This window comes from Leucopleurus acutus (assembly GCF_964270905.1).
Source record: "Leucopleurus acutus genome assembly, chromosome: 1".
Classification (NCBI taxonomy): Eukaryota; Metazoa; Chordata; class Mammalia; order Artiodactyla; family Delphinidae; genus Leucopleurus; species Leucopleurus acutus.
The window spans coordinates 14,298,852-14,326,851 of NC_139142.1; the positions used below are offsets into that span (position 1 = coordinate 14,298,852).

The window sequence follows — 28,000 nt, forward strand, 5'->3', positions numbered from 1 at the left end:
GAAATGTTCCAGTAAATAATGTAAACTGGAAGAATTTGCCACTGAACCATTTCCCCTTTTTCACTGCAGTGGTAGGATGCACTTTATCAATGTGTTTGCATTAGTATATCATGCAGTGATTTTCCACTGAGATGCAAACGAACTAGTCTCAATTAAATACCTTTGTTGTGATGTATTTAGACTTGTTCCTTTGACTTCTTTTACTGAACCAAGAGAAAATAGTAGTAAAGTAGTATTTCTTCATAGTGACATGCCTATAAAAGCAGTAAGGCAATCATTCTTTTATTGAAACTCTAGTTTTGGACACTTCTGAATAGCAGTTAAGTTTTTCTTTTCTGCATAGAGGAGCTTCTCCAAATATAGAGAACCATCATTCACTCTCAGGCTGTTCTATTCAAGAAAAATATATTGGTGAAAAAGTACATTTCTCAGGCCTCCAAGCGGGAATTGTCACTTGGCTGTAAATGTTGTGAATTGACATTGTCTTATCCTTTTTGAAACCAGTGGTATCAAACTTGGGAATTTTTTGATCCCTTTTTTTCAGCCAGCAGGAGATTAGCTGGTGCTACTGCATCTCTCTTTCCAATGTTTCAGGCACTGACTGAGCATTTCAAATACTGTTGGTAAGAAGTTAGCTATTTGTCAGGGTTATTTAGTGGCTTCTGGTAAAGCGTGAAGAATCAGATGCTCCTGAGGAAAGGAATAGGAGACAGAATAGCTGCTTAGATGTTGTGTTGGAAGCGGGAATTGGAATTAACTTGACCACTAAATAAGATGCTGACCACCGGTTGGTCCTGAAATGTTCCTGTGAGTTCCTCAGCCCATCATTTTCTGCCGTCACATTTGCTCCCCCTTCTTTCTGGACCTGCCTCGGGCTTTTTATCCAGAAATCTGAAGACCCTAGGTGATTTCACAGGGTCTCTTTGAGCTCAAAAATTCTGTCATTCTCTGCTTAGAACTGAGAGAAGTCTGGCTATATGAAAATCCAGGTAGGTTTTATTTCTCCACAAAATGATTTGTTCTCGATGATGATTCGGGCTACATAAGCCAGAAATATTGCTAGGTGGGGCCGATTATCAGGTGTAATAAAATAACAATAAATCAGAATTTTTAAAGTGAAGTGGGGTCTCTGTAGCAACTTTACAAAACACTACAGTGGAAAAATGATCCAGAATTGATCTTTTCCACTTTGTCATTACATGGATAATTAGACAGCCGAGGCACATAATTACTGGCATATTAATTTGCGTGGTTGCTTTTGCGTTTTTCCCATGGTCAAAAAGACAGTGGAATGCTCTGGCTCGTCTGTGTCTATTTAAAGAAATAAAATGTGTCTCGGTGAAAAATGGTAATTCGTAAACCCCAAACAGATCGAAGTTCCATGGGGAATAAGTACGGTCTCCTGACCTCAGAAACTGCGCGGGGACTCTGGCTGCCCGTCACTAGGCCGCCTGTACCCTCCTTTTATGTACTTCCCAGCATGTAGGCAGCGCTGCCACGGGAGGTCAATTTGGATACTATGGTCACATTTTAAAAAGAGAACCGTAATTATGACCTCTAATTATGTACAGTTATGCCTGCTGAGTTAAAGATAATAGCGCCTCCTGCTTGGAAGTATAAGCTAATTGCCTACAGGGGTCAGGAGGGTGCTGACCCCTCTCTCTTCCCCCCCAGCCTCAACCAGGCATACACCATAAGACAAAACTAAATTGGGCCTGCTGTGCTTTATCATGCTGTTTAAGTGTTGGGTTTAACCACTGTTTAACAGTTATTCTAGTGGAAGTTCAAATTTAACTCGTGTTCAAGAGGGATCTAAAGCTTCAGTTGAGTCTAGACCTTAGTCTGTCTTCCATGATGGCCGTCTCAGAATCCAACTTCACCTGGAGCTTCATGTCGTGGGTCCTGTTTTTGTTCATTAAGAGCATATTCCACATGTGGTACAGTTGGGCTGGCGTATTTTGCCACCTTTTTTTTCTAACTATTAGAAATTTTTATTAGAGAATATTTCGATATATTGCAAAGAATAGAATAATAAACTCCTATTACCTTTCACCCAGTGATCATCCAGTCCTGGCCAGGTTTGTTCCATCTGTGCCTCTCCCGCTTCCACCCCCAAGTAATGGGAATTCTGGAGCAAATCCCTGGATGTCATGTAACTTCTTCTATGTCTGTCTCAAAAATGTAGAAACGTTTAAAGCACAACCACAATATCAATAATACACCTTAAAATTTTTAATGATAATTCCTTTGATCTTAAAAGTTCTCAACATGAGGAAAAACAGTTGTAACTGTGTGAAGTGGTGGATTTAACTAAATTTATTTTGGTAAGTTTATTGTTAATTGTCATTTTGCAGTATATACGTATCTCAAATCATGTTGTACACCTTAAATTTACACAGTGTTGTATGTCAATTATATCTCAGTAAAACCAGGGGAAAGGATAATTCCTTAGTAATTTATCAGTGTTACTTTTCCCCAGTTGCTTGTAGGTTTTTATTTAACCGTTTGTTTTTCAAATCAGGAAGCAAATAAAGGTCATACATTGTAATCGATTAAGTCTCTTTCAATCTGTAGGTTCCCTTCCATAATTATCTGTCTCTTTTTCTTGCTGCAGCTGTTGTTGTTTAAGAGGTTGGGTTGTTTGTCTTCCACAGTCTGGATTCTACAGATTCATTTTGGGTTGCCTTTTTACTTGTTCCTTTGTCCCCTGAATTTTCTATAAATGGCTGGCTCAGTTGAGAGCTGGGTTTTTCAACCTTGGCACTTGATGTTTGGGGCCAGATAATTCTTTGCTGTGAGGGGCCATCCTTTGCATTGTAGGATGTTTAGCGGCATCCCTGGGCTCTACACACTAGATGTCAGTACACACACAGACACACACCAGTTACAACAATCGAAATGTCTCCAGACATTGCCAAGTATCCCCAGGGGGCCACAGGCACTCCCTGGTTGAGAACCACCGCTTATGGAGGCTTGAAGAGATTCAGACTGAACCCTGATTTGTTTTGGTAGGAGGACTTCTAAGTGGAGTGTTATTCCTCTGTCAGGTAATATATTGTGTCTGGTTGTTTCTTTTCTGTGTTGTTAGCAGCTGTTGATTATCACTGCTTAGATAAAGTTATTCATCAGAGGCTTGCAAAATTTTGTAGATGCAAACTCTCATCTTGCCTTATTCATGTATAATCTTGACTATTTCTTTAAAGAGAAACGTCTCCTCATCAATCCCTTAGCTAATCTGGGTCCGCTGCCTATAACAGAGGAGCAGTCACTTGATTCTTTTATTAGCTCTCAAAGAATGAGTCAGTTCCACAGCACTTCCCAAAGTCGACCAGTGAGTTTCAGTTTTTTAAAAATATCATTATGAACTCTTGGGTTTAAGCGTATTTGATGTGTTTCAGTTTAACGCAGTTATTAGCTTTATGGGAGCTCAAATTGTCCCATCTTTGGCCAATGGGAGAGGCTTCAGGTAGGTTTCTGAGTCTTTTTGACATGAAGACCATAGACTTCAATAGTGTCTTCTTCTGATATGACAGGGCGCTCTGAGCTCATTGTGTATATTTCCTGCTCCAGACCAGGAGTCAGCCATTTCTCTAAGAAGCCCTGGTTTCTTTTCCCAGGAAATGGTGGAGACTACAGTCTGTTGCCACCGGTAATTCTAACCATGTAGTTCTTCTATTTGTTATGGATCTCAGACTCTACCCAGTTAAGTTCTCAGCGCCTTGATAATCTGTATAGCTTCTTTGGATGAGTTGTTATAAACTGCTTAGAAGCACCTCTTGTTTGCATATAAGCCCCTCTGAGACCAATAAGACTAATGTTTCTTTTGCCTTTGAAATCAGTGTTACAGGGTGAGATCACAGTATATGGAAAGGTCAAGCCCAAGGAGGCCTTTGTGGTTGAGTCACGTAGTAGGTTCTAGAAGTAGCAGAGCCTAGAAACTGATCAGTTACTTAGGAATGAATGGGACATCCTTAAAAGTCCGTCTCTTGAGGACCAGAAGACGCTTGATTGCAAGCTCTTGATCAGGTCTTAGGAGAGTCACAGTCTTTGCAATTTGCACACCCTGCCTGGAACTTCAAGAACAGGTTCTTCCTGGTTCCGCTTCATGCTACTCAGACACCTGAAGTTGTGGCTCACTGTCAGAAGGTATGGGCTGGCTACCTGTGTGCCTCAGCATGTCTTCTGCTTTGGAAGCAAGCATCCTTCCCAAGAATTCCGTGGCAAAAAGAATTCCTTGTTTTTCCCGTAATGCAAATAAGGCAAGTGTGTTAGAAGTGAGATATTGTCCAGAAGGTGAATGAATGCTCACTAGCTTTGGGAAGACCCTCTCTGCATCTTTTTGGTAAGACCCTGGGTATGTAGCGTACAAGAAATGATTAGAAGATAACCCGAGACAGATGACAGGAAATAGTAAGGAGAGCTCTAGGTGTCTAGGAAGGGAGAGACCGCTGTGGGCGGGAGTTTCAGAGGAGGCTTAGTGGCAGAGCTGTACCTGGCAGTTCCAGGTACTCCTTGCCTCCGTGCGTTCAGACATGGCCAGTCATCCCTCTGCTGCTAGCATCCCGTGAACCCTCACCTGGCTATGAAGGCACCAGGTGACAAGTTCTAAAAGTGACTCGGGAGCCTTCTTTGGCAGGAGACAACAGGTCGGTGATCTCAGAGGAGCATTGCTCAGAAGGTGATGCACTGGTATCTGGGTTCATTCATTCCATTTTTGCCATCGATTCCATCAGTCTACACACACATTACAGCAGACTGGGTGAAATGTAACTTTGAGGGACTACCGTGTATTTTGTTTGTCTTTGTTTCATTGGGTTTTTTGATGTTTCCTTTTATCGGCTTAGTCGGCAGGATTGAGGGAATACCGTGTTGAATATGTGGGTTCAGTTTTAGGTGAGATTGGCTCTGTGAAGTACTTTTTTAAATAAAAAGCAGAAACACCTTTTTTAAATAAATTCTTTGTCTTATCTAGAGAGAAACAGTCGAACTTCCCTGGCGGTCCAGGGGTTAGGACTTGGCACTTTCACTGCCAAGGCTCCGGGTTCGATCCCTGGTCAGGGAACTAGGTTCCTGCAAGCCGTGAGGTGCGGCCAAAAAAAAAAAAAAAAAAAGAAACAGTAAGACATAAATACTAAGTGTGGGAGGGAAGGAGGGAACACTTAGGCCGCTCAGCATTTTCTCTCCATCGTAAGTCAAGCCAAAGCCCAGATTTCTAGAGTGTAAGTTTTGTCCTTACCTCTCCCTTCCACACCCGACGTGCCCCCATCACACACATACACGTTCTCTGAAGCAGTAATCATTTGTGGGGACAGGAGGCTGGTGGCAGTGGGTCAGCTCGTGCCTGGCTTCGCAGGATGGGCTGAATGCCTGTCACCAAGCACCTTGGTGGGCAGAGCTGGCAGCAGCAGGGTTTTGGGGGTCCGCTGCCACACTGACCTGAGGCACAGGCAGGTCTGAGGGCTCCAGCTAAGTGAAAAATATACCAAAAGCCTTCCTAGAAGAATCTTGAAAGGGAAGAGAAAACCACAGGTACCAGCACGGAGACAGTTGCTCTGGTTTTCCCTTCTCTGTTTTCCAGTATTCTTTGTTTGGTTTTGCTCATAGAATACTTGCTGTAACTTTTTTTTCCTTTTGAAAGATGAAATGTGCCTTTCACGGTAAGAGAAGGAGCACAGTTGCTGTCATGAAGTCACCTGATCCACCTGCTTGCTGCGCTGGCCTGCAAAGCCGTCCCCATATGGTTTTGCCCTTACGCAGCCCCAGTGGGAACAGACCTTACCCCACCCGCACTGTCACCTTTTGTCCATTTTACCTTCAGAGTCTACCTGGGTCTGTTCATCATATTGTCTGATGACCGTCCTTTCTCTTGGTTTTTCCGAAAACAAGTGTGCCCCAGACACAAGCTGAGAACCTTTCTTGGCGTAGCATTTATAGTTCTGGAATGAATACGTAGCATCTGCAAAAGGAAATCAGCTCTGGCCTGAACTCACCTCCTTTAAAAGCATGCTTCCCTAAGCAAGCTCTTGCCCCCAGCACTTGGTCTACTTTATTCCACAGTATATTTACTTAGTGTTTTTATGTGCTGGTTGTTTAACTCATGTACGCTATGTGGCTGGGAAGTAAGGAGCTCAATTTTTTCTTTCAAGCACATCCAAAAAAAGAAGGTCCTTCAAAGTAGACTCAAGGCAAAATACTTGTTCCAGGGATGAAGACATTCCCAAAAATTGTTCTGGAAACTTCTGTGGAGGTTGTCTTGAGAACCAGTTTCCCATTTTCCCACCAGAAGATCAGCTCATTGCTTCATGGTTAGACTAAAGTCTAAACCCACGCCAGTCATTCCCACCCTCCCCACCCATGGTCTCTCAGAGTGCGGGGATCTTCCACCCTTTTAGGGTCTGTAGCCTTCTCAGCTGGTTGGTATCTCCTTCAGGATTTCTCTCCCAGTAGCATAGCATTATATGTAAATCTTGTTGGGTAGAAAACGTAATCCTTTTATTTCCATGATACTTACATTTGTAGTCTTAATCTTGAATCTGCATTTCCATATATTTCCATATTTAGTTGTGTCTAAAATGAATTACTTCTTAACAGCCTCACGCTATTTTTTGTTCTCAGTAATGAATGGATGGGGCCAGTCTCTTTGTATGCAATTGAGTAGACACTATGCAGTGAAAATGGAATCAATGACAATTACATTATTATAGCCCCCTCATTGTATCCACCTTCTCTGCAACCCCTAAAAGGTGCAGGACATCCCAGGAGCCAGCTTTGAGAGACACATTAGGTAAAGTTCCCCTGTGGGATAAAGGAAAACAAGTGCTTTGTTTTTATTTTTCAATCAATATATTTCATAGTGTAAGTTGTTTCTGAATAAACATGTTTTCAGAGAACTGCACACACACAAAATACCAAGCAACAGATGTGCTTTTATCTTTTTTTTTATAATGTATTTGGGGGTAAGGATTAGACCCGAAAGCATAAAAGGCGAAGCATTAAAACTGAGGCCCAGACAGAGCTCAGTGACCAGTAATCCTGTTGCGAGAATCAGCAGCCTTGATTCACTTGGGAAAATTAGCGGAGGAGACGGTTGGGCAGCGTTCAGCATCAGTCCTGGTGAAGAACGCGCTCCAGTCCCCCAAGAGCGATGTGGAGTCTTTAGGTTGGCGTGTACAGACGAAAGCAGGAATAAGGACTTCAAGGTCTTTGATGGGAAATGTGCTTCCCCTGTTCTGGTTCCTCTTTGTATCTGAAACTCAGGTCTCTAAGGGAGAAAGAGACGGGTTTCCCAGGACCCACTCCCCAGTGGAAGCAGGATGGTGTCAGCCGGTGATTGTTGTGTGGGTGTGTGTGTGTCAGGGAGGGAGCCTGTTTGCTTCCTTCACGTCTTTTATTAAGATGCCCCAAATAGGATTTAAGTAACTGGGTTTTAGTAGTAAATTCTTATGACTTTCCATCTGGAAACAGGGTGGCCAAAGAGTACTAACATATTTCCTTTCTTGGAGCTGAAAGCGTGCAGAAGTCCCTGCTTTGCTGGCCCACTCCTGGTCAGCTGCCCAGCTCTGGGGCACTGTGGATGGACGGAGCCCTCCAGACTAGCTAGAAGAAAACCATAGACGGTTACACGAGCCTGCGGTGATTCTGCTTGCCCGCCACTGACCTGTCCCGCCCCCTGCAGCCCAGCCCTGGCCCCATCCGCGTGTCTGCTGTCTGCCTGCCCCGTGCTGCGATCCCAGTGTCTGAACCACACTCGGTAGCCCTTCCCAATCTCACTCCGCCTCCCCACTGCCTGGCTTCCTGTCGGTTGGCTTTGTCTGCTCCGTTTTCTCACTTGAGGTTGTGGGCCGGGTGCTGGCTCTCCTGCCCTCCATCCTCCCCCCAGAAGAGGGCAAGTACTCCTACACACCCGGGCCTGGCAGGCCGGCCTCCCTCAGTTGCCGTGGACACAGGGCACGGTGGAAGGGAGAGTGCTCCGGCCTTGGTGGATAGCTAGGCCTCTCCCCAGAGAATACCCTAAACGTTCATTTGGAAATCCACTGTACCAAAGTGAGAGAATTCTGCGATGTGCACTTGAACTCAACCCCTGGGGTGCAGACGCAAAGAGTCACGGTGGGGGACTGCGTGTCCCTCTGAAGGCCCTTCACCACCACCTTCGTCCAGCCACCCATCACTACTTACCGCAGGCTCTGTTCCAGCCTCCCAGGGAATCCCTCTCTGGGGATGGTGTAACCAATGGGCTGTAGCAGGTGAATTATTTTATTTTTAATTTGTTCCCCTCGCCCCTACCCACATCCTCTGACTGCAGATGGGTTCTTAGAACACCCTCCGACTTGTCTTAAAGTAAAAGAAAGGGAAATGCTGGGCATCGCTCCCAGGGCATAACCGTTGCCCAGCTGTGGAGTTAACCTGATGGTGGAGATTAGGGTCCAGAGTGGCAGTGGTCTCCTCTTCCAGGTTCTTGAGGAGCAGCTCTCTGGTAAGGAAGTTGATTTCAGCATGGGAAAACCCTTTTTCAACTCAACGGAATGATCGTTTATGGCAGGGGTCCCCAACCCCCGGGCCACGGACCAGTGCCTATTAGGAACCGGGCTGCACAGCAGGAGGTATGCGGCAGGCGAGCGAACGAGCAAAGCTTCGTGTGCCGCCCCCCATCGCTCGCATTACCTCCTGAACCATCCCCCCACCCCCCAGTCCGTGGAACAATTGTCTTCCATGAAACCCGTCCCTGGTGCCAAAAAGGTTGGGGACCACTGGTTTATGGCACAGGAACACACAGATGGTAACGCATTGCATGGGATGGTGTGTGCGACTCAATATGGTAGACTTGATGTGGAAAGCACGGGGCAAGGTTTATTTATTTTATTTTATTTTATTCTATTCTATTTTATTTTTTGGCCGTGCCGCACTGCTTGTGGGATCTTAGTTCCCCGACCAGTGATTGAACCCAGGCCCTCGGCAGTGAAAGCACGGAGTCCTAACCACTGAACCACCAGGGAATGCCTGAGGGGTAAGGTTTAGTTCTGACGTGTCCTATCTGATGACAGTCGCCCGTCAGATCTGGGAAAATCAATGGTTCCCTGTTCCTTTTGAAATTCTTTTGAGTCAGCATAATACATACATTCCCAGACAAAGTGAGCCTCGTGTTTAGAGTTAACTTCCTCCAGTTCTTCATCCCTTGAACATTAGGGAGGAAGACAGTTGAAAGCTGGGCAAGCAGTCGCTTTGTGCCTTGGAACACTGATGTCAGCCTTCTGTGTGATGTTTACTTTCACTAACACACCTGCCGGTGTCACTCTGAGATGGAATCTTTGCTTCTGGAAAAGGGGCTTTACACATCTACCCAGTTTAAGACAGAGCTAATTGGAGATGCCGTGCAAATGGAAATATTCAATTGTCAGCAACAACAAGCATTGCATGCCTGGTGGGGACCGGGCCACCATGAGAACGGCTGGAGCCGTGGAAGAGTTTGTGCAGGAGTTGCCAGAAATCCTGTGACCTTTCCTAGAGGTGGAAGTGGTTTCTAGGGTGGGGACTGTGCAGGAGCTGATTTTCCAGTAGGTGGGAAGAAGTGATAGCTGGGGAAGACAAGCTCGCAGCATGGGGAGGGGGGAAATCGGCTAAGCTAGATGGCCTGGAGTTCCCCTGCCACCTCCTGCCTGTTATGCGTCCAGCCCTCTGGGGCTCCTGTTGTCCCACTGGGCCTTTAGCTCCTGTCTCTGCCTCTGGTTTCTGGACTCGGTGCATCCTTCCTCCGAGACCTCAGTGTGGCCAGGCCTTCCGGTTCTCAGGGCTCTTTTGGGAGCACCCCATTCCCGTTCCTGCCCCTGGAAGCCTTCCATACCCAGGGCTGTCTTCCTGGTCCCAGCTGGGTGGTGGGCTTTTGCTCTATCCCTGGTTGAAGAAGCCAGGAGCAAACACAAGGTTTTCAAAGCAGAGAATTCCAGAGTCTAAAAGGCTTCAGCATGTATCCCCTTCAGTCCTCCCTCCCAGCATCAGAAGCCCCTCTACAAAATCCCCGGATGTCTCCTGTGCTCATGTTGTCATGTACAGCATCCCCAGAGAGGCAAAAAGTCAGAGCATGCAGTAAGCAGAGATCTACAGCTGAATGAGGCGCAGAGGGGAAGGCACTTCCGAGGAATGTGTAGTTTCTCATTCACCTACAAGAAGTTTAAAAAGTTTTTTTTAGAAACTCCCAGCAGACAAGCAGCTGTAGAACAGTTGAACAAGCCAAACAGAACCAAACCAGAACTCCTTGCCTCTTAAGTAGTGGTTACATCTCACAGGACAGAAGTCATAACCCGTTCTGGGTTTCCTGTCACCTTTGCCCACATGCTCCAGTTCTAGAATTTTGAACCCTTTGTACTGTCCACCTTGGTCCGCGTGGTTCCTTTCCCTTCGCTCCCAGGCAGCTGCTAGAAAGAGTTCCATCAACTCGTCAAAGATATTAAAGAGGCAGACATTCATCGTGGGGAAAATTCAGAGCGCCGATGTGAGGTGTTGGCTGAGAGGAGAGGGGTGAACCTGAAGTGAGCCAGGAGAGGGTGGTGGCATTGCTTTCATTGGAAGCACAGACTTGGAAAAGTAGGGAATGAAACGCAGACCTCTGAAGAAGCAAAGGAGACTTTAGAATTAAGCGACTCAGAACACAACAAAGTTAAAGTGTTTCCTGTTCTCCAGAGAAAAGCAGAAGGATGGAAGCGTCTGGCCTGAGGAGTGTCGAGGAGCTTGCTTTTGCTTCTCAAGCAGGGAGGGAAGCAGCAGCAAAAGTGAGTGACTCGCAGAGAGTTCGAGGCCCCGGAGGGCCAGCAGCTCAGCCTCCCTAACATCACATTAGAAGCAGGGCGTCTGAGACTTAACAGAGGTGACAGCCCGTGTCACCTGATCCCAGCCCAGGGTGCACCCTGAGCTCAGCACTTAACCTTCCAGATGCTTCCCCTCCAATCCCTTCTGCATGAAATAGAATCAGCGTAATCAGTGGGCAATTTACAGGCGTTAGAAGGATGTCCCTGGTTGGGAAGCTGGCTTGTAGAACTGTGGTCCTGATTTGCAGAGTTGACCATGATGCTGCCCCTCAGAGCCAGTAAATCCCTCATTCAGAGCTCACCAGTCACTGGGTTTAAGCTGAGGAAGAAGATGTGTGAATGGGAGCCTAATAATCCTAAAATGCAAGTAGAATTTATCCATCCTGTAGTTCGCCCCGACCTCATTTAGATTCTCTTTTGTGACAACAAACAACTGTTAGTTTCAACTTGTTTAATTGTTAGTTTTAACTCAATTCATTTCTTCAGTGTAGCAAGTTTGGAGGTTGTTTTGTTTGTTTGTTTGTTTGTTTTTTGACTTAATCTTTTGGAGAAGCAGGACTGCTCTTGGTGTTCTCTAGCTCCAACTCTCATCCTAAAGATAGTTTTTGTTTGTTTGTTTGTTTTGTGTGGTACGCGGGCCTCTCACTGCTGTGGCCTCTCCCGTTGCGGAGCACAGGCTCCGGATGCGCAGGCTCAGCGGCCATGGCTCACGGGCGCAGCCGCTCGGCGGCATGTGGGATCTTCCCGGACCGGGGCACGAACCCGTGTCCCCTGCATTGGCAGGCGGACTCTCAACCACTGCGCCACCAGGGAAGCCCCTAAAGATAGTTTTTAAAAGTCACAACTTGGAGTCAGTTTTTGTGTGAGGCTGTTATTCCCTAAAACCCCATCCATCGTGAAGATCGTCCATCGGGCTCATTGGTGTCACTTTCCCTCGTCTGGCTGTGAGAGCCTCGCAGATATGTAGCCGTGGTGAATACCATCTTAATCACCTCCAGCCAGAAGGGAGGTGGAAAAAATATTCCTGGTAAATGACCTCAGTAGATCTGACAGCACCACCGCCCGCCCCCGGCCCGCCCCAGCCCGTTCTGCTGCCTTTGAGATCAGAGGCGGCTGGTGCAGATGTCTTGATCGATTGCAACAGCAGCCAAAGCGTGTGACTCCTACTTCAGTGGTTTCAAAGCCACAAATGTAGATATCCCATCTCTGTTAACCGACACCTAGGGATTTTGCAAAAAGGGGAGAAAAAGAGACATCAACAACAGAGTGAATTTCATGTCTATTTGTTTACTTTTGATGTATTCTATTTGAGATACTTTGGCTCGAAGAACTGTTTTTCCTGACCATAGCACATGTACATGTAAGCTTAATACAGAGTTTCTCAACCTCAGCACTATTCCCATTCTGAATCCAACAATTCCTTGTTGTGGGGGACTGTCAGTACACTGTAGAATGCTGGAGAGCATCCCTGGGTTAAGTGTTGCCGCTGGGTGCCAGTAGCATCCTCCCCGTCCCACCCAGTCATGACAGTGAAAGCCACCTCCAGACGTTGCCGTACAAGGGGCAGACAGCATTGCCGTACGAGGGAAGGGGTGCAGAATCATCCCTGACTGAGAACCACTGACTCGTGGAGTATACGGAATGTACATAATGAAACCATGCGTATCTACTCAGAATGCCCCAGGAAGCGTACACCTTATTGAGATTTTTATTTCTTTTCTTGCTTGTGTATTTGCTTTCATCTATTTCTTGTTCCCTTAGCCCTAAAAGTTATCCAAGTATTTTTTTCCTCCATTTTCAGGGATTCATTAAATACTTTCAGATGCCACTCTCATGCAGAGTTACAGGAAAATGGATAAAGATATTTCAAAGCAAAGAGATCTAGGAAAGTTATAGATGATAAAGGATCTCTAGGGAGCACTTGCCATCCTCAAGTGCTTTGGATGGAATTCAAATCCCCTACTAAAGGAGGCGCTTTCCCTTTCCTGCACATCAGAACCCCCTGATAAATGTTTACAAAACTCAGTGTCATCTGGGATGGGGCCTGACGTTTAGTTTTCTGGAGTTTCCTGGGGATTCCACTGCACATCCGGAGGCTTATGCCCTGGGAGCATCAGACAGTTGGATTGGATGAGGTGTGCATTCAAATGTTCAACATCTATTTTTCTAGCACCCCCTGTGCTCCAGGCACTGTTCTAGGTGCTGGGGGTACAGCAGTGAAAAGGCAGAGAGGGAGGAGCCCTTGTAGCAGGGCTCACTTTCTTGTGAAGAATGTCAGAGAGAATATGAGCACCTTGGTGTGTGCATCTGATTGAATGTGTACTGTGTCCACATGTCCAGTAATTTTTTGGCCGAGTGTTTGTCATCCATTGTTTGGCTTTTTTTTAATGCTTCTTGAATCTCTTTTATTCAGTTACATAAAGACCTTTTATCATCCTGTAAAACATTTCAGATATGAAAGGGAGCAGGGAGAAATAGAGAAACCGTGATTTCTAAGAGAGCTATGATTGTTGGTTGTTCTCAGACTTTATCTATGGGAAAAGTTTCATTATCACTGTTTTGTTAGGTTGGTCACTGTTAGGTTGGTCACTGTTTTGTTAGGTTGGTCAACTCAGAGATGCTAAGGATGGTACTCACATTTTTGCAGCCTTTCTATAGCAGTGAGGACTGAACCAGGGGTTTCTGGCCATCTTTTGTATTCTTAGTTTGTTAAAACAGATGGTCTCTGCAGTCACTTCCCTATGACCCCAGATCCTAGAGGAAGGGGCATGGATATAAACAGAAGCCGCACCAAGAACCCACAACATACCCATGCCAGGCCGAACGGATTGCTCTGAAGTGGACCCAGCAGACGCCCAGAATGACAGCCCACCACACTCCAGGGGCACTAGGATAGTCTCCCAGCCTTGCTAAGAGTGTTAACTGCCTCCAGAGGCCTTGGAGCAGATGCCCCATTTGGTAGATACTCCTTGGAGTCCATAGTTCTGGCAGCCGTGAGCTGGAAAGGGAGGAAAAAGTCAGGGGACATTATGGGGCCTTATGGGTGGAGCCAGGAACTCTGTGGAATGAGATTTAAAACCAGTTCAGCCCCTCCCATGTCTGTAGCCACCCATCACCCTTTTAAAAGGAATGAACTCAGACCCAGCAAAGTGAAAGTCACATGTTGATTAGCAGCAGCCCCAAGACTCAAACCCAAGAACACTCATGCCTCGCCTTGTGCTCTTCCCGTGATACTCACAAAGGAAAAGCCTCCTCCCGGTGCCCAGAAGAAACTGTCTCCACATTTTGGTAAAATGAAGCACAATCTTTTTTTTTTTTTTTTTTAAATCCAAACAGCTGAACCTGTTGGTTCTGGAAACTTTGTTACCTGTTATTTCACTGTAGGATAACATAATTGTCTATATACCTTCAGGAGAAAAAGGATTTGAAAACATCTTTAAGATGTGTGACCGTTTTTCAGTCTCATAGTACAGAGAAGAGGCAATGTGATAAGACAACTGTATTAAAGATGAAAATTGAAATGGGCCGCTGGGAGCCAGGCCAGAGGAGAAGTAACATTTGTTACTGAAGCATGAGAAAGGAGGAATTTTTTTAAATATGGGATTTGAGATTCGCTGGGTTTTAAGGATGGTCATTAAGCATCCGTGATGGCACTCTTGATGTTTTACTGAATTAACCGAGTGGTAAATGATACGGCCTCTGGTATTAGGACGCTGAACTCGGTACTGCTGTGAAACACGCCCCCACCCCCTCCAAAAACAAAGAGGCTTGCGCTGCTCTGTTCTCCTGTCCCCCTCTGCCTCACGCACATTCCCCAGAGATACAACACAAAGGAGACTTCTGCCAGGTGGATCTTCTTTCCTAAAAAGAGTTCCTGGCCAAAATATCTTCTTCCTCTTTTCTTATGCTGGTAAGCTGAATTGAACCATCTTGGGGGTAGAATTCCTTTTTTTTAAGCCCAGGGAAAAATTTGACGCAGCCAACATGCAGCTCTTCCTCCCCGAATCTGGTCCTGGACCTTTCATCTGTCGGAATCAACCATGCCTCCGAAGCAGAGCATCCCTGGCTCCAGACCAGCTGCCCAGTCCCCTAAAACAGCTCCAGCCAAAGAGCTCCAGAACAAGCATCCTTGGTCAAAAGCATCCCACCAGGAAGATGTGCTTCCATCAGAAAGCCCCTTGGCTGCCTAAGGACACAGGCCACTGCCAGCTCTCTCCTGAGCACAGGGATTGAGAGGCTTTTAGGGACACCCAAAGTGTGCTCATGAAAACTAACAGGTCACCAAGGTGGCAGCTGGGGGTGAGCCCCAGAGAGAGGTTGAGAAGTAAGAGCTGTGCATGGCAGAGGAGGGAGAGATGGGGGCCGTGCTGGGTCCTCATGGGGAGGGGGGCCGGGAGAGAAGGAGGGGATTGCTGTGCTAAGGCAGTGTCTTCAGGGGCTCAGGATTTGTAGGGAGAAAGCAGTGTGCTGGGCGCAGGTTTCCCGTTACAAACGCTTTGTGTCTGCCTTCTGGGAGTCTGCAGTCTAAAGGAGAGGGAATGTCGGTACAAACACTGTGGTGTGTTTTTATGCATGAAAAAGTCACCACAAAAAAACTTCGGCTTATGTATACTAATATGACAGTGTGCCAAGATCGGTCATTAAGTGAAAAATAGGGGGACAAAGTTATCTTCAGAAGAGTATTTTCCACATGAACCAATTTTTAAAGAATAGATATGTGTGTATGTGTAAGCGTATATGTGCTGGTATTTCAGTGAATATATATAAACACCTGTATTTGTATAGACAGTTTCTGGACATATGTACAAGAAAATGTGAATCTGGGAGTGGGTCTATGGGGAAGGCATTTATTTCTCAAATTATATCCACCTAGTGTATATATATATATTTTTTAAATTTTATTTTTATTTTTATTTATCTTTTTTTTGCGGTACGCGGGCCTCTCACTGTTGTGGGCTCTCCCGTTGCGGAGCACAGGCTCCGGACGCACAGGCTCAGTGGCCATGGCTCACGGGCCCAGCCGCTGCACGGCATGTGGGAGCTTCCCAGACCAGGGCACGAATCCATGTTCCCTGCATCGGCAGGCGGACTCTCAACCACTGCGCCACCAGGGAAGCCCCCCTAGTGTATATTTTTTGTTCACAGTGGGCATGCATTACTTTCTTGATTTTTTTTTTAAGGGAAAAAATCTTAGACATTTTAATAATATTGTAGCATCTCTTTAGAGAGGAGGGATGGGTGGTTTTCGGTTCTGAAGACTGAAACACGCACAGGATGCCTGGGTGTGACAAGCGTAAAGGTGTGTCAGATGTTTAGTAGAGGATCCGAGAGACTTTTTGACATAGAAACATGGCTGATTGAGGCTTCTTTCGGGCTGTCTGGTGTTTCTTCAACACACCTGGAGCCAAAGCTGGCCCTTCTAGCATTGATCTGTACAGTTCTGGGAGATCTGTGCTTAAGCAGCTTACTGGATCAAGAAAGAGGTCTGGTTGATTACTTCCATTTTCATTTATCTGTATCTGAGTATTGAACCCAGATAATGTTATATTTGATACACTAACAAATGAGACAAAAAGATGCCACTCAGGAGACAATTCTGTGCAGTTTTGGGGTAGGCAGAGATTTCTTAGTTGGGACACAAAAAGCATTGAGCTATAAAAGAAATCGATAGATTGGATTTTACAAAAATTTCAAACTTCTACTTATTAAAAGACACTATTAAGAAGCTGAACAGACAGGCCGTGGACTCAGAAAAATATATCTTGCAAAGGACTTCTATCTAGAATGTTTAAAGAAGCCTTACAATTCAATCGTAAGAAATTTAACAACCCAATGAAAAAATAGGCACAAACTTGAACAGGCTTTCCACAAAAAAAGATCTACACATGGCCATTATGCACATGAAAAGATGTTCAACATCGTTTGTCAGTAGGGAAATACAAGTTAAAACCACCAGGAAATACCACGACACATCTAGAAAGGCTCAAGTTTTAAAAGATTGACAAAAATGTGGAGCAACTGGAACTCGTACGTGGTACAGCCTCTTTGGAAAAGAGAATCAATCCTCTGTAAAGTTAAACGTACACTTACCAGCGGTTACCCAAGGGAATGAAAAGCTGTTCTCAGAAGACTGGTAGAAAAGTTCACAGCAGCTTTTTCTGTACGTTCCCAAACTGGAATCAACCCAAATGTCCATCTACGGGTAGATGGATAAACAAATTGTAGTGTATCCATACAGTGGGTGCAGTAACGGTAATAGGAATGAACTGCTGACACCACAGCCTGGATGAATAACAGAAAGCGAGCCAGTAGTTGCCCAGAGCAAGGGTAGGGATGACAGCAAAGGGGCACAAGGAAACTTCGGGGTGATGGAAATCTGTATCTTCACTCTCCTCTTTACCTTGATTATGGTGGTGGTAGCGCTGGTATAAAATTTGTCAGACTCATCAACCAGTACGCCAGGGATGACACTCACTGTATCCCCCAGGGAAGGGCTGGCACTGTCGTGCCAGGGTGTACACACCCGCACAAACGCGTGATCACGTTTTCTCATACCATTTACAGTTCTCATGTTTGCCGATTCACCTACCAAGATAGCATGAGGGAGGAATCCCGTGCCTTGCCCTCCATTCCATTCTGCTCCTGGGGCTTCATGAGCAGGAACTGACCCATTCAGAATGGAGAGTGGGGCTTAGGAATTGATTATGAATGAAATAATGAGAAGACTGGGTGTTACATTTGCCCCAGATGCCTGGAGACCAGCAGGGGTGCCAAGGTAGCAACAGAATTCTTATCTGTGGAGGCCTCAGGCATGGCAAATCTGGTTGGAAGGAAGGATTGGAGGGCTTGGCCTAAAGCATCCTATTTTTACTTAGATTATATGTTTATTTGGCTAGGCTGGGTGGGGTGGGGGTAGGGGTCGTGGGTGGATGTTAGGAGGGTCTGAAGCATTCCCCATGTTGCCCTTGGGGCTGCCCCACTTAGGTTCGGTGAAATCCACGTGATGTTAATACTCTTGCCCTTTAAAGTTCTCTTTCTCTCCCTTCTTTTTCCTTCTTTCATTACATCTTTCTATCTGTGGTCCTTTACACCTTCCTCCTGAGGTCGAATGTGTTTTTGAAGAGTACGGAACTACCTTCTTTAGTTTTCTGCAAAATAAGTAGGAAAAGACTCCAGACTTCTTAACTATATTTCCTCTTGTTCTGCCCGCATCAAACCTCCTGGTCACTCAGGAAAACACCAATGAGAGTGGCCTGGTGAGGTGGGGACCGTCCAGCCAGGCCAAACCTGGGTTGCCTGCAGCACTTGCATTCTCGAAGATGGCAAAGAACCTTTGCTTGGCGAGGGGAAACAGGCACGTTTTCTCATTCCTGAGAAAGGAAAGGCCCTTTCCAAAAAGAAGGACTAGGAGAGGAAGGCCTCAGCCTTGCTGCCCATGGCTTGTGGGGTACCAGCAGTACCCTGACACTGCGAGCCCTTTGTCCTGGTGGGGACATGAGAGGACAGGGACAGCGGCAACCCTGGGAGCACTGAGTGGAACTTTAAGTTTTTTGGTTCATCATTCAACTAATATATATATTTTAACATCAGTGGGAATCGATGACTGTTTTAGGAGTTTCACCCCAGGAGTTGTCAAATAAGTTAATCTACCTGTTTCTCCTACAATTTACTTCTTAAAATAAAATTTCACTCCATTATGAAGTGTAAGTAATGGACCTCCTGCAGGCAAAATAGAAAAAGACCTGAAGAGTCAAGTTCCTTTGCCTTTGTTTGTTTTTCGGGTTTTTTTCTGTTTTGAGACACTGTCTTCTGAAACCAGAGTCAACCGTATTATTAATCACTGGTAGGGCTTTATACTGTATCACGTTACTCCCCTGGAATTAAACTGCACATATAAAGTTATGAAACATGTACTTTTTTAAACGGTAAAAAAGTTATTTTCTAACATAAAACCCCAGATAAAGTGCCATGGAGCCATTAGCAGTAAATTGAATTTTTTGGTATGTAATTTATACGAAAACTGACAAGTGCGACCCCGCCACCCCGCACCCCGTCATTAGTCGTCGGTTTAGTGGACGCGGAGGTAGTAATCTTCAAGGGCAGGCATTTGGATGTAGACTTCCTTTATTTGGACCGGGCTCAAGCGGCAGCTCCTGTCACTCGGCCTCGCTGCACTATTAGCGAATTTTACCCCAGGGCAGCTGGGACGCTGGGCTGGGGCAGATGTTCTTTTCAGCCTATTCAGTGACCATTCTTGGGGGTTGTTTACTGTTGCCATGGTGACTTTCATTTCCATAGCAGCAGAGCTGCTGTTTCTCAGAGGAAAATGAATTTAGTTATAAAAGGATAATATTTTTCTGTCTGTATATAACCTGCCATCTGTCAACCGGTGGATCAGAAAGGATTCAGAAACCTATTAAGACTGATAGCAATGAAGTGATGAGTTGTTTTTTTTTTTTTTTGGTCCCATATTAAAAGCAATAATAGATGTGGAAACAAATGTTGTCCCCTCAACATCAGAACTTTAATTTTTTTCTTTATATTGATGTGTGTGTGTGTTTAATGCCTTCACCGCCTCCACCACTGCTGCGACAACCTCATAAAATACAGTTTACGTTCTGCTGACAAATGGAAATGACCGAATATCTTGTTTGTATCTCACTAGATGCAGGTGTATTTAGTGCTTTCTTTTCTTGGTGCTGTGAGCTTCCCTGGTTCATTAAAGATTCCGGTGGCTGAACTTTCTATTGTCACCCCACTCTCCTCTCCTCCACCCCCGGGGACAAAGCTGTGCGGGTGAAAAGATCAGCAACTTATCAGGAACATACAGTGCAAATTATGAAATTAGCAAACTGCGAAAAAAAAGCCGTGCTTTATCTGAAAAACTTGCTAACATGCCCCTTAAGTCTCACTCTAGAATAACATTCTTCCTTGCAAATCCAAATGGGAAGAAAAGTCACCTTTGGGATAGCTCCTCTAGTTCCTGGAATGTTTTTTCTCTGTTGCATTCATAAACTGTAACGTGCAGGGGGAAAAACACCCACACACACCGGCCCCGTTGTAAATAATGTTGTTTATTGGTTGATTTTTCCAGATCCTGACATTGATGCTGCCAGTGCCATGATGCTTTTGAATACTCCCCCTGAGATACAAGCAGGTTGTGAGTAGATATTTCTATAGCCTACAGCACCATAGTTTGTGAACTTAACCTTCTCCTTTATATACCAGGCCATAGGAAGAACTAATGCTCAAGCCGACCTTCCCTTATAGAATCACTTTAAACTAGCTCAGTGCATGACTACATACATGTGCGCATAAAGATGCAGCTACGCATATGTATGAATGAATGCATAGGTGTGTTTCCAAGATGAGAAAGTTCTAATATAATTTCAGGGCTTAAAACTTGGGGGCAGGGAAGTGGACCCTGTAATGAGTCCCAGAGGAGAGACCCTTTGTCCTGCAGGAATTGTTCCCGTGAGTTTGTAGTTTCTGCTAGAAGAGGCTACAGGGGGCCAGCCTGACAGTCATGGAACTCAGCAGTGTCCGTTTTTAGACATTCCTCTCCCCTTGGGGACCTCATTAATAACAGGCTACCATTTAAGAGAGAGGAGAGGAAAATCTGGCGAGGCGGGGATGCAGGAGTTTGGAACAGCCTTAAAATGGAAACAGTGTGGTGCCCCCCCGCCTTGCGTCTTCCCCACCAGCTTTCCAGGGCGCCACAGACAGAAGGGCAGGGCTGGTTTAGCGAAGCAGGGCTCCTGTCTTCATCTTCTGTTGGCCCTTGAGCAATGTCAGGCTTGAGACAACTCTTTTCCCAACTTGAACTTCTCTTCTCTCCACCATCGGATGTTTCTCCCCACCTCTGGAGCCACAACATTGTTAGAAAGGTCTCCTTCCCAAGTGATGACAAATGACCCAAACGCAGACATCTGTCCCCTCCTCCTCCCAACTTGAGGCTAGTTTCTCTGGCACATTCCACCCCCCACCAGAAGCCTGTTGAGCAGATAGCCACCACGGGCCGCTCAGCTCGCTGGCAGGACAATTGCATCGCCGCCTCCTGTGCATGAAACTCACGGCGTGGAGACGGCGGCGTGAAGCGGCACACCCCGCCGCGACGCCCACCAGGGCTGGCGCCCACCTGCCTCATTCTGAGCGCTGCATGGCCTCCCGAGCAAAGGGAATCCCCCGCTTCTGGAGCTGATAGGGTTTCCCACAGGAGAACATCTGTTCCCAGACCCTACCCAGGTGTCTTTTGATGCGGAGTTCCAGACCATCCCTCCTAGCCTTCTACTCGTCACAGCCTTCCCAACAGCTTTAGGAAACTTGGCTCCTTCCTTACCTGGTCCATTTTTTAAAGGACCCAAGAGATGCAGCCAGGCATTCTCGGGAGAGACTCATCCCTGTGCCGCGGGCTGCCATTACCTGATCCTGAAGGCGCAGAATTCTCATTCTCTCTTTGCTAAACTCAGCTTGCCGGCAGTTGACATAACGGCTGCCCACACCTCCGAGAAGGAAACACCACCGTAAGCAGATGTGTACCGGTGCAGTCCTGTAACTAGCGGCTAACCTGTAGTGTGGGTTTCAAATGATGTTAGAAGTTACAAGGAAATGAAAAGAACAAAATCAGAAAGAAAAAATAAAAAAAACCCTCCATTCTCAGATGACTCTTGCAGGAAGAATATAGACCAGACTGTAATTCAGTTACGGTCTGAAATGGTTTCTGAAATCGAGTTGCGTAATTCATCATGAGGCAGGCGTACTGATTTTATCAGAGCTGTGTAAGGTTCAGGCACCTTCCTTTGCACCCAGCCGCCGCCCGCAGTGATCATTGGTTTAAAGAAATAACTTGGGGCTTCCCTGGTGGCGCAGTGGTTGAGAGTCCGCCTGCCGATGCAGGGGACACGGGTTCGTGCCCCAGGCCGGGAAGATCCCACATGCCACGGAGCCGCTGGGCCCGTGAGCCATGGCCCCTGAGCCTGCGCGTCCGGAGCTCATGCTCCGCAACAGGAGAGGCTGCAACAGTGAGAGGCCCGCGTACCGCAAAAAAAAAAAAAAAAGAAAGAAATAACTTGATGAACTGGAATAATGGAGTTAAGCAGGAAAAGGCAAAGGGATTGGTCATTAACAGCAGCTTTATAAAAATCCATTATCACTAGATTCTTGACCACAGATAGAAGAGGAAAAGGGTTGATCCTGATTAGCTGAGAAGTGAATTGTTTTAATGTTCTCATGGCTAAATGAACTTCTTCTCTCCCTTACTGTAACACAAACTGTAATAATTATTTTTTTCAAGGTATCCATAGTCTTATTTACATTGAAATGCTGAATTTGAGTTTTCAAAGTGCATTCATGTCTTGAAGCTGTAGAGTCATGTAGGGCTTTCCTACCGCGCTCTCACCACTGTGAGAAACCTGGCTGTAGCCTTCGTGAAGGCCCCCGCCAAGAGGGGGTCCCAGGGTCCTGGAAGGAAGGAACCAGGAAGCCCATAAAAGTCGTGGAAGGAGACACATTGGCAGGAGCAGCAGAGAAGTAAATTTAAGGACTGGGCAGAGGGTAGAACATCACCTTTATATTCACCTTCCTGTCTGACCCCAAGCCTTGTAAAATCCCCTTGAGGCCAAGCTAGGGCATACTCAGTGGGCCGGATGTAAAGCCCCCCAAAATTGGACCAGTACCATCGGAAGGAAGTGAGTGTCTGTTGAGCGTCTGCTCCAGGCACTTGGGGGAGCCAGGGGGTCCCTCCTCAGCCTTCTGAGAAACGCAGTCCGAGGTTTGTGTCTCCGACGCCAGGCCTCTCTTTTCACTTAGCTCTTCTTTGCCTCACTCTCCCTTCCCCTCCCTGCCTGATGTTTCTTGTCCTGGGAAGTGATGCAGTACCTCGCCTCCTGAAGGGAGACGCATTCCATACATACGGTGGTGAAGCCACCGTGCCCTACACTGCTGGCTTTGTGCAAAGCCTGGAAAAAGTGAGAGGTGACCCCTCGACCAAAAGGTTCAAAGGCAGCAGGCGCCCAGGCAGCGATGGAGTGTGGGCAGCCTCCCGAGGGGTGTTTGTGTGCGTGTGTCCCGGTGAGGATGTGTGTGCATCACCCAGGTTCGGGGGTCCTGCCACTGCCCACGCGTGGGGAGCGTGGGTTCCTGTCTGCACGGAGCCTGCCTGTGTTCTCCCCCGTGTTGCTCCGTGGCTGGGCTCTGTTTATAGAGCTTCCTCGTGTGCTGCTATTTATAGCCCCTTGTTTTCACCTCCCAGGCTGTGTGATGCCCCCCTTTGAATGGGGGCCACCGGCCACCAACCTAGTCTGTCTGCCACTGGCACTCCCAGCAGTCGGAGGCTGTCCTGGATGGTTTGAAAGCCTTTTCCTTTGTCATTGCCCTTCGTAGCCAGTTCACTTCAGGTCACCAGATGGCAGCCACTTAGGTCTTTTCCACTCATCCTCCCTGCTCAGCATCTGCACAGCTAGCTCGGTGCAGACTGGCCTCAGTCTGGCTCTGAGCTGAGTAGTTCATAGAAAGGAAGCTTCTCCAGAAGTTGACAAGAACCCCAGTCAGCCAAGACGCTTATCTTGGGGGCACCCGATCCTGCCCCAAGGGTGCTCACTGCACTATGTGTTGCTTGAGCTGGACTCCCTGTGGGTCCCCTCAGCCCCTGCCTGTGCTCTGATGCTTCTCTTTCTGTGAGGCAGCAGTGCACATCTAATCAAAACCTCAGGCCACAGCATTTTGTCTCCTCTGGTAGCACCAGCGGTAATGTGATCTTTCTCAGACTTTCCCAGATTGCCGTATGGGGAACATTCTACAAGGTGTGCCATCGTGTCTCAGGTGCTCTGAAAAACACTACTTCCAGAAAAATCCAAGCAGGACACTGCTTCCTCCTTATCTCTTAACTGGATTATGCTTCTGGTCCAATCCATCCACCTACCCCCCCCCCCCAATAAAAAGTGTCTGTGTAGACTAATTCCAGCTTCTAGAGCCTACTTAAATACCTGCTTTGCAGTTCCCCTTCGACAAGCCCTGAGTCATCTTTAACCCCAGTGGAGGAATTGTTATTAAGTCCGGAGAAGTCAGATCACCATTACTCATCTTCAAAGGCTTGCATGATCCCTGGTTGGAATGTTCCAGAGAGGAACTCTAGGTAATAAACAAAACAACAAAATGGGACGGAGGGGGGAGGCGGAGTTCTGCATCCCCCTCCCCAGAACTAGGCTGTGTACGGATGCAGCAGCCACCAGCGAAGAAGGACAACCAGGAAGCAGGCTCCCCTCTCTCAGCCCCCTCCCCAGCATCTTTCCAAGGAAGCAGGTAGAAAGGCCAATTTTAGGAAAGGGAAGGATTATCGGAATCACCTGCTGCTCGGCTTATGGCCTCTGGTAGCTTAGCCAGGGCTGCTCTCCAAAGGCGGCAGCAGGAGCGCAGGGGTTACTTTCACAAGCTGTGAAAATCAAGGAAACTGAGCATCAGGAGGGAAGCTGGGGAAGCCAGGATGGGGCGGAGCTGAGGGGGGCGGAGCTGCAGGAAGGTTTCTCTTGTGCCTCCAACTTTTTTTTTTTTAGGTTCTGGAGACGATCACATTTAGATCACAGTGAGCGATGCTGCTTGATTGGACTGTGTGTGTGTGTGTGTGTGTGTGTGTGTGTGTGTGTGTGTGTGTGTGTTGCTTTCTTGCTGGTTAAAAGTAAGAAAGTTTAGGGTAACCGTATAACTTAAGGTAAAGTGGTCGATCAGCTGGGAGCCCTGGTGCTGATGTCCTTAGCACCTCATCCCAGGATTTGAGAGTCTCAGATGTATGTCTTCTCTCCTATAAAAGCCATTTTAAAAAAATTTTATTTTATATTGGAGTAGGTTGATTAACAATGTTGTGCTAGTTTCAGGTGTACAGCAAAGTGGTTCAGTTATACATATACATGTGTCTATTCTTTTTCTAATTCTTTTCCCGTTTAGGTTATTACAGAGTATTGGGCAGAGTTCCCTGTGAAGAACCAGATATTTAACTGATCTAACAGAAGGGGATGATGCTGGAGGCCCGTGCTTTTTTTTTTTTTTTAATTTTTGTTGGAGTATAGTTGATTTAGTGAGAGCCACAAATCTGAGTTTAAGGTTGATTTTGAATGTCCAGTTTCTTATGACGTCTCTTCTCTAGCTGGAGCCTAGGTATAATTTCAGCACATTGGGTGGGGTGCACTGGGGTTCACGTGCTTTGAAATACGTTGAGGGAAATGCAAAGGAAATGAAAGGAAGTCGACCTGCTGATAGGAGAAGGACTGAGGAGTGGTGGACTCGGGTTCCTCCAAGATCCCAGAGTCAAAAAAGCCATGCAATAGGGACCTCAGAATACCTTCCTCAGACATTTTAGACTGGCTGTGATTCATCTTTCAGAAGCCACATTCTTGAAACTTGGGGATGGAGACGGAAAGGAGAAAAGATGGGAGGACAGTTAAGTGTCACAGCCGGGCTCCTGGCAGCCTGTGAGCAGAGAGGGGCACACCCGCCCGCCGCACGTGAGGCGCACTGCCAGTGCTGAGGACTGAGAAATGCCGGGTTTGGCCGAGGCAGCGTTCAGTGGCAGCTCATTTGAGAACGAGCTCCAGGATTCAGAAGAAGAGCCTAGTCTGCACACCAGAAGTCTTGCGAGGTTCAGAAAATAGCTCAGGGAAAACCTTTTAATGCTGAGGGATAGCTCCGTCCGTGAGATTGTCTTTGAAGTGAATACAGTTCATTAACCAGGAAGATGTTTTCAGGGGTGAGTGCAGAGTTAGGGAGAGCTACAAAAAGCATAATAGGCTGAAAGAATTTCCCCATGTCCTGACCCCGTTAGGTCCTATGCCTCAGAGATAATTAGTAAGAAGATGCCGTTGCGGTGAGATGGGGTGGTGGAAGGATGAACATGGTGGTGACGGTGATGATGAGCTTATATAATGGGCCAGCTACTGAGCTAGCAATTTGTGTACTTTGTCTTGTTTAATCTTCAAAATGATCCTCTGAGGTATGTTTATGCCTACTTTACAGGTGGGGAAACTGAGGCACAGAAAGGGTAAGGCACTTGCCCAAAGCCACAGAGCTAGCGGTGGGGCGAGACTTTGAATGGAGGCCATGTGGCCCCATGACTTGTAACCGTGCAGGAGGCTTCTTCCCTGAAGCTTAAATGAGACAAGAGGGTCAAGAGAATCCAGTCTCCAGTAGGTGCTCAGTGAGGGCTGGCTTCCTTTCTCTGTTTCCTTTCACGCCAGGTGCGCCCCTGGTGCTTAGAGGTTCTAGGCACTTGGGCAGAGGACTCTGGGCAAAAGAAAAAGTGGGGCTGCATTTCTCCTTTGACTGGCAGGTGATTCTGTGGCCGTACTAGAGGCCAGGGGAATGCGTGCTCCATGACTCTCATCCGCCCTCTTCACTTTCCAGGGCTCCCTAGTCTTTGTCCCAGGATTTTAGGTGGTTCTGGTGTTTTTGCCAAAATGGTGACTCTGACATGATTTGTTCAAGGAGAACGGAAGCACCGTGAGAGCAGTGGTTGCTCTTCCGGCTAAGTCTGTGACCAGAAAGATGGTCAAGGTCTTCCAATGCGGTCGTTTTGTCTTTACGCATTCTTATGGGCTTTCATCTTACCTGGACTGGAGACAACACAGGCCACCGCAGGATTGCTCTGGGAATGTTGAGCATGTTGATGACGATGATGATGATGAGGGGATTGATGGCTAACGTGTATTTTCAAAATAGCAATGCCTTTATTCATTCAGTTAAATCTCTAAATACTCTGATAAATACCATTTGTCTCCTTACTTAAGTAGCTTGTCAGGGAACACAGGCAGTAAAGGACACGAATGGGAAACACCAGAGTCTGGCTCTCAGCCACTATGCTGCAGACCACTTCCTTGCTCAGAGCCCTTTAATGGTTTTCCCAGTATCCATGAGATGAAGTCCAAAGGCATCTCATGCCTGCTGGATTATGTGCTTTATCAAAATTAATTTTTAGTTCGTGTGCACATTGTGATTTTTATCACTTCTAGGCCTGGTTTGTGCCTTTGAATCCCAACTTCAACGGCACTTCCTACAGGAAGGCTTCCCAGATAGCTTTTTTTTGGGGTTCGGTGTCTCCATCTTTCATGCCTATAGGCCCCCTGTCCTAGCACTCGCCATAGTATATTTTCATTGCCTCTTCAGTTTTCTGTCTGTCCCACTTAACTGTGGGGACCCTGTGTCCCCTTCGTCTCATACATTGGCAGGTAGTTGGTAGTTTAATGCATTAATTGATACAATCTGTATATGGGACTGTAATAATTTTTACTGGTGAGAATTATAACCATGGTATAAATTTTAAATATTTAAGTTTTTTGGGGGGGTACCATTCTATGAGATTTGCTTGCTGTTCTAGATGAGATCCCTAGTGACTGGTATATTAAATAGTATTATCAGAATTAAACTGAACCTGTGGTCATCTGACCATTTTGAGGAGAGTACCCTACAGCAAAATAATTGAAAACCCTTTCCCACGATCCCCAAAACAGAGACAAACCAAAAACAGCTCTCTTTTCAAGCAACCTGAAGCATCTGTCTACAAACTGCATAGTTCTACTGGTTTTTACATATGTCTGTCCGCAGAAGCTATTGGTATTTTCTTCTAGAAGTTGCATAGTTTTAGTGCTTACATTTAGGTCTATGATCCATTTCTAATTAATTTTCCTAATGGTATGAGGTTAGGACTGAGGTTTATTTTTTTCCAAATGGATCTCTGATTGTTCTCTCTTTTCCCCCATTGTGTTGTCTGCATATTTTTTGTCAAAAAATCAGTTGACCACACACATGAGTCTGTTTCTGGACTCTATTTTGTTCCATTGATCTATATTTCTGCACTTACACCAATACCACACTGTCTTGTAGCTTTATAGGAATAATTCAGGTAAATATAAATTCTAGACACTCTTCTAGAGTTCTAGAAAACTCATCAACTGGGCAAACTATGATAATTAGCTGCAATATCACATCATAACAGGTTTCATGCTTTTAAGATACCTGGTGAGTCCCCTGCCTCAGATGATCTGAAATCAGGCTGATAGTATGGGATGGGTAGGAATTCCTGATCTAGTTCAAACTACCTTCATAATTAAATATGGGAAGAGACAGGGGATTCTGGAACCCTGACTGCACTGGTAGTACTAACTTCAGGCACTGGTTTCAATTTTGTCTCCCATCCCACCTTTTATAAAACCTAGTAA

General features: G+C 46.3%; 1 protein-coding gene across 9 annotated transcripts in view; it reads left to right on the forward strand.

The window, feature by feature from the left end:
* FOXN3 (forkhead box N3) overlaps positions 1–28,000 on the forward strand; it is a 400,969-nt gene that overhangs the window by 349,624 nt on the left and 23,345 nt on the right. For 6 of the 9 annotated variants that reach the window (XM_082851618.1, XM_082851619.1, XM_082851620.1 and 3 more), the window contains one exon: positions 19,894–19,959. The exons of 2 other annotated variants lie outside the window; for them this stretch is intronic. In XM_082851618.1, coding sequence (XP_082707744.1) covers positions 19,894–19,959 — 66 coding nt within the window. The remainder of the gene's footprint in view (positions 1–19,893; positions 19,960–28,000) is intronic. One more of the 9 variants, XM_082851622.1, reaches the window with a different exon arrangement.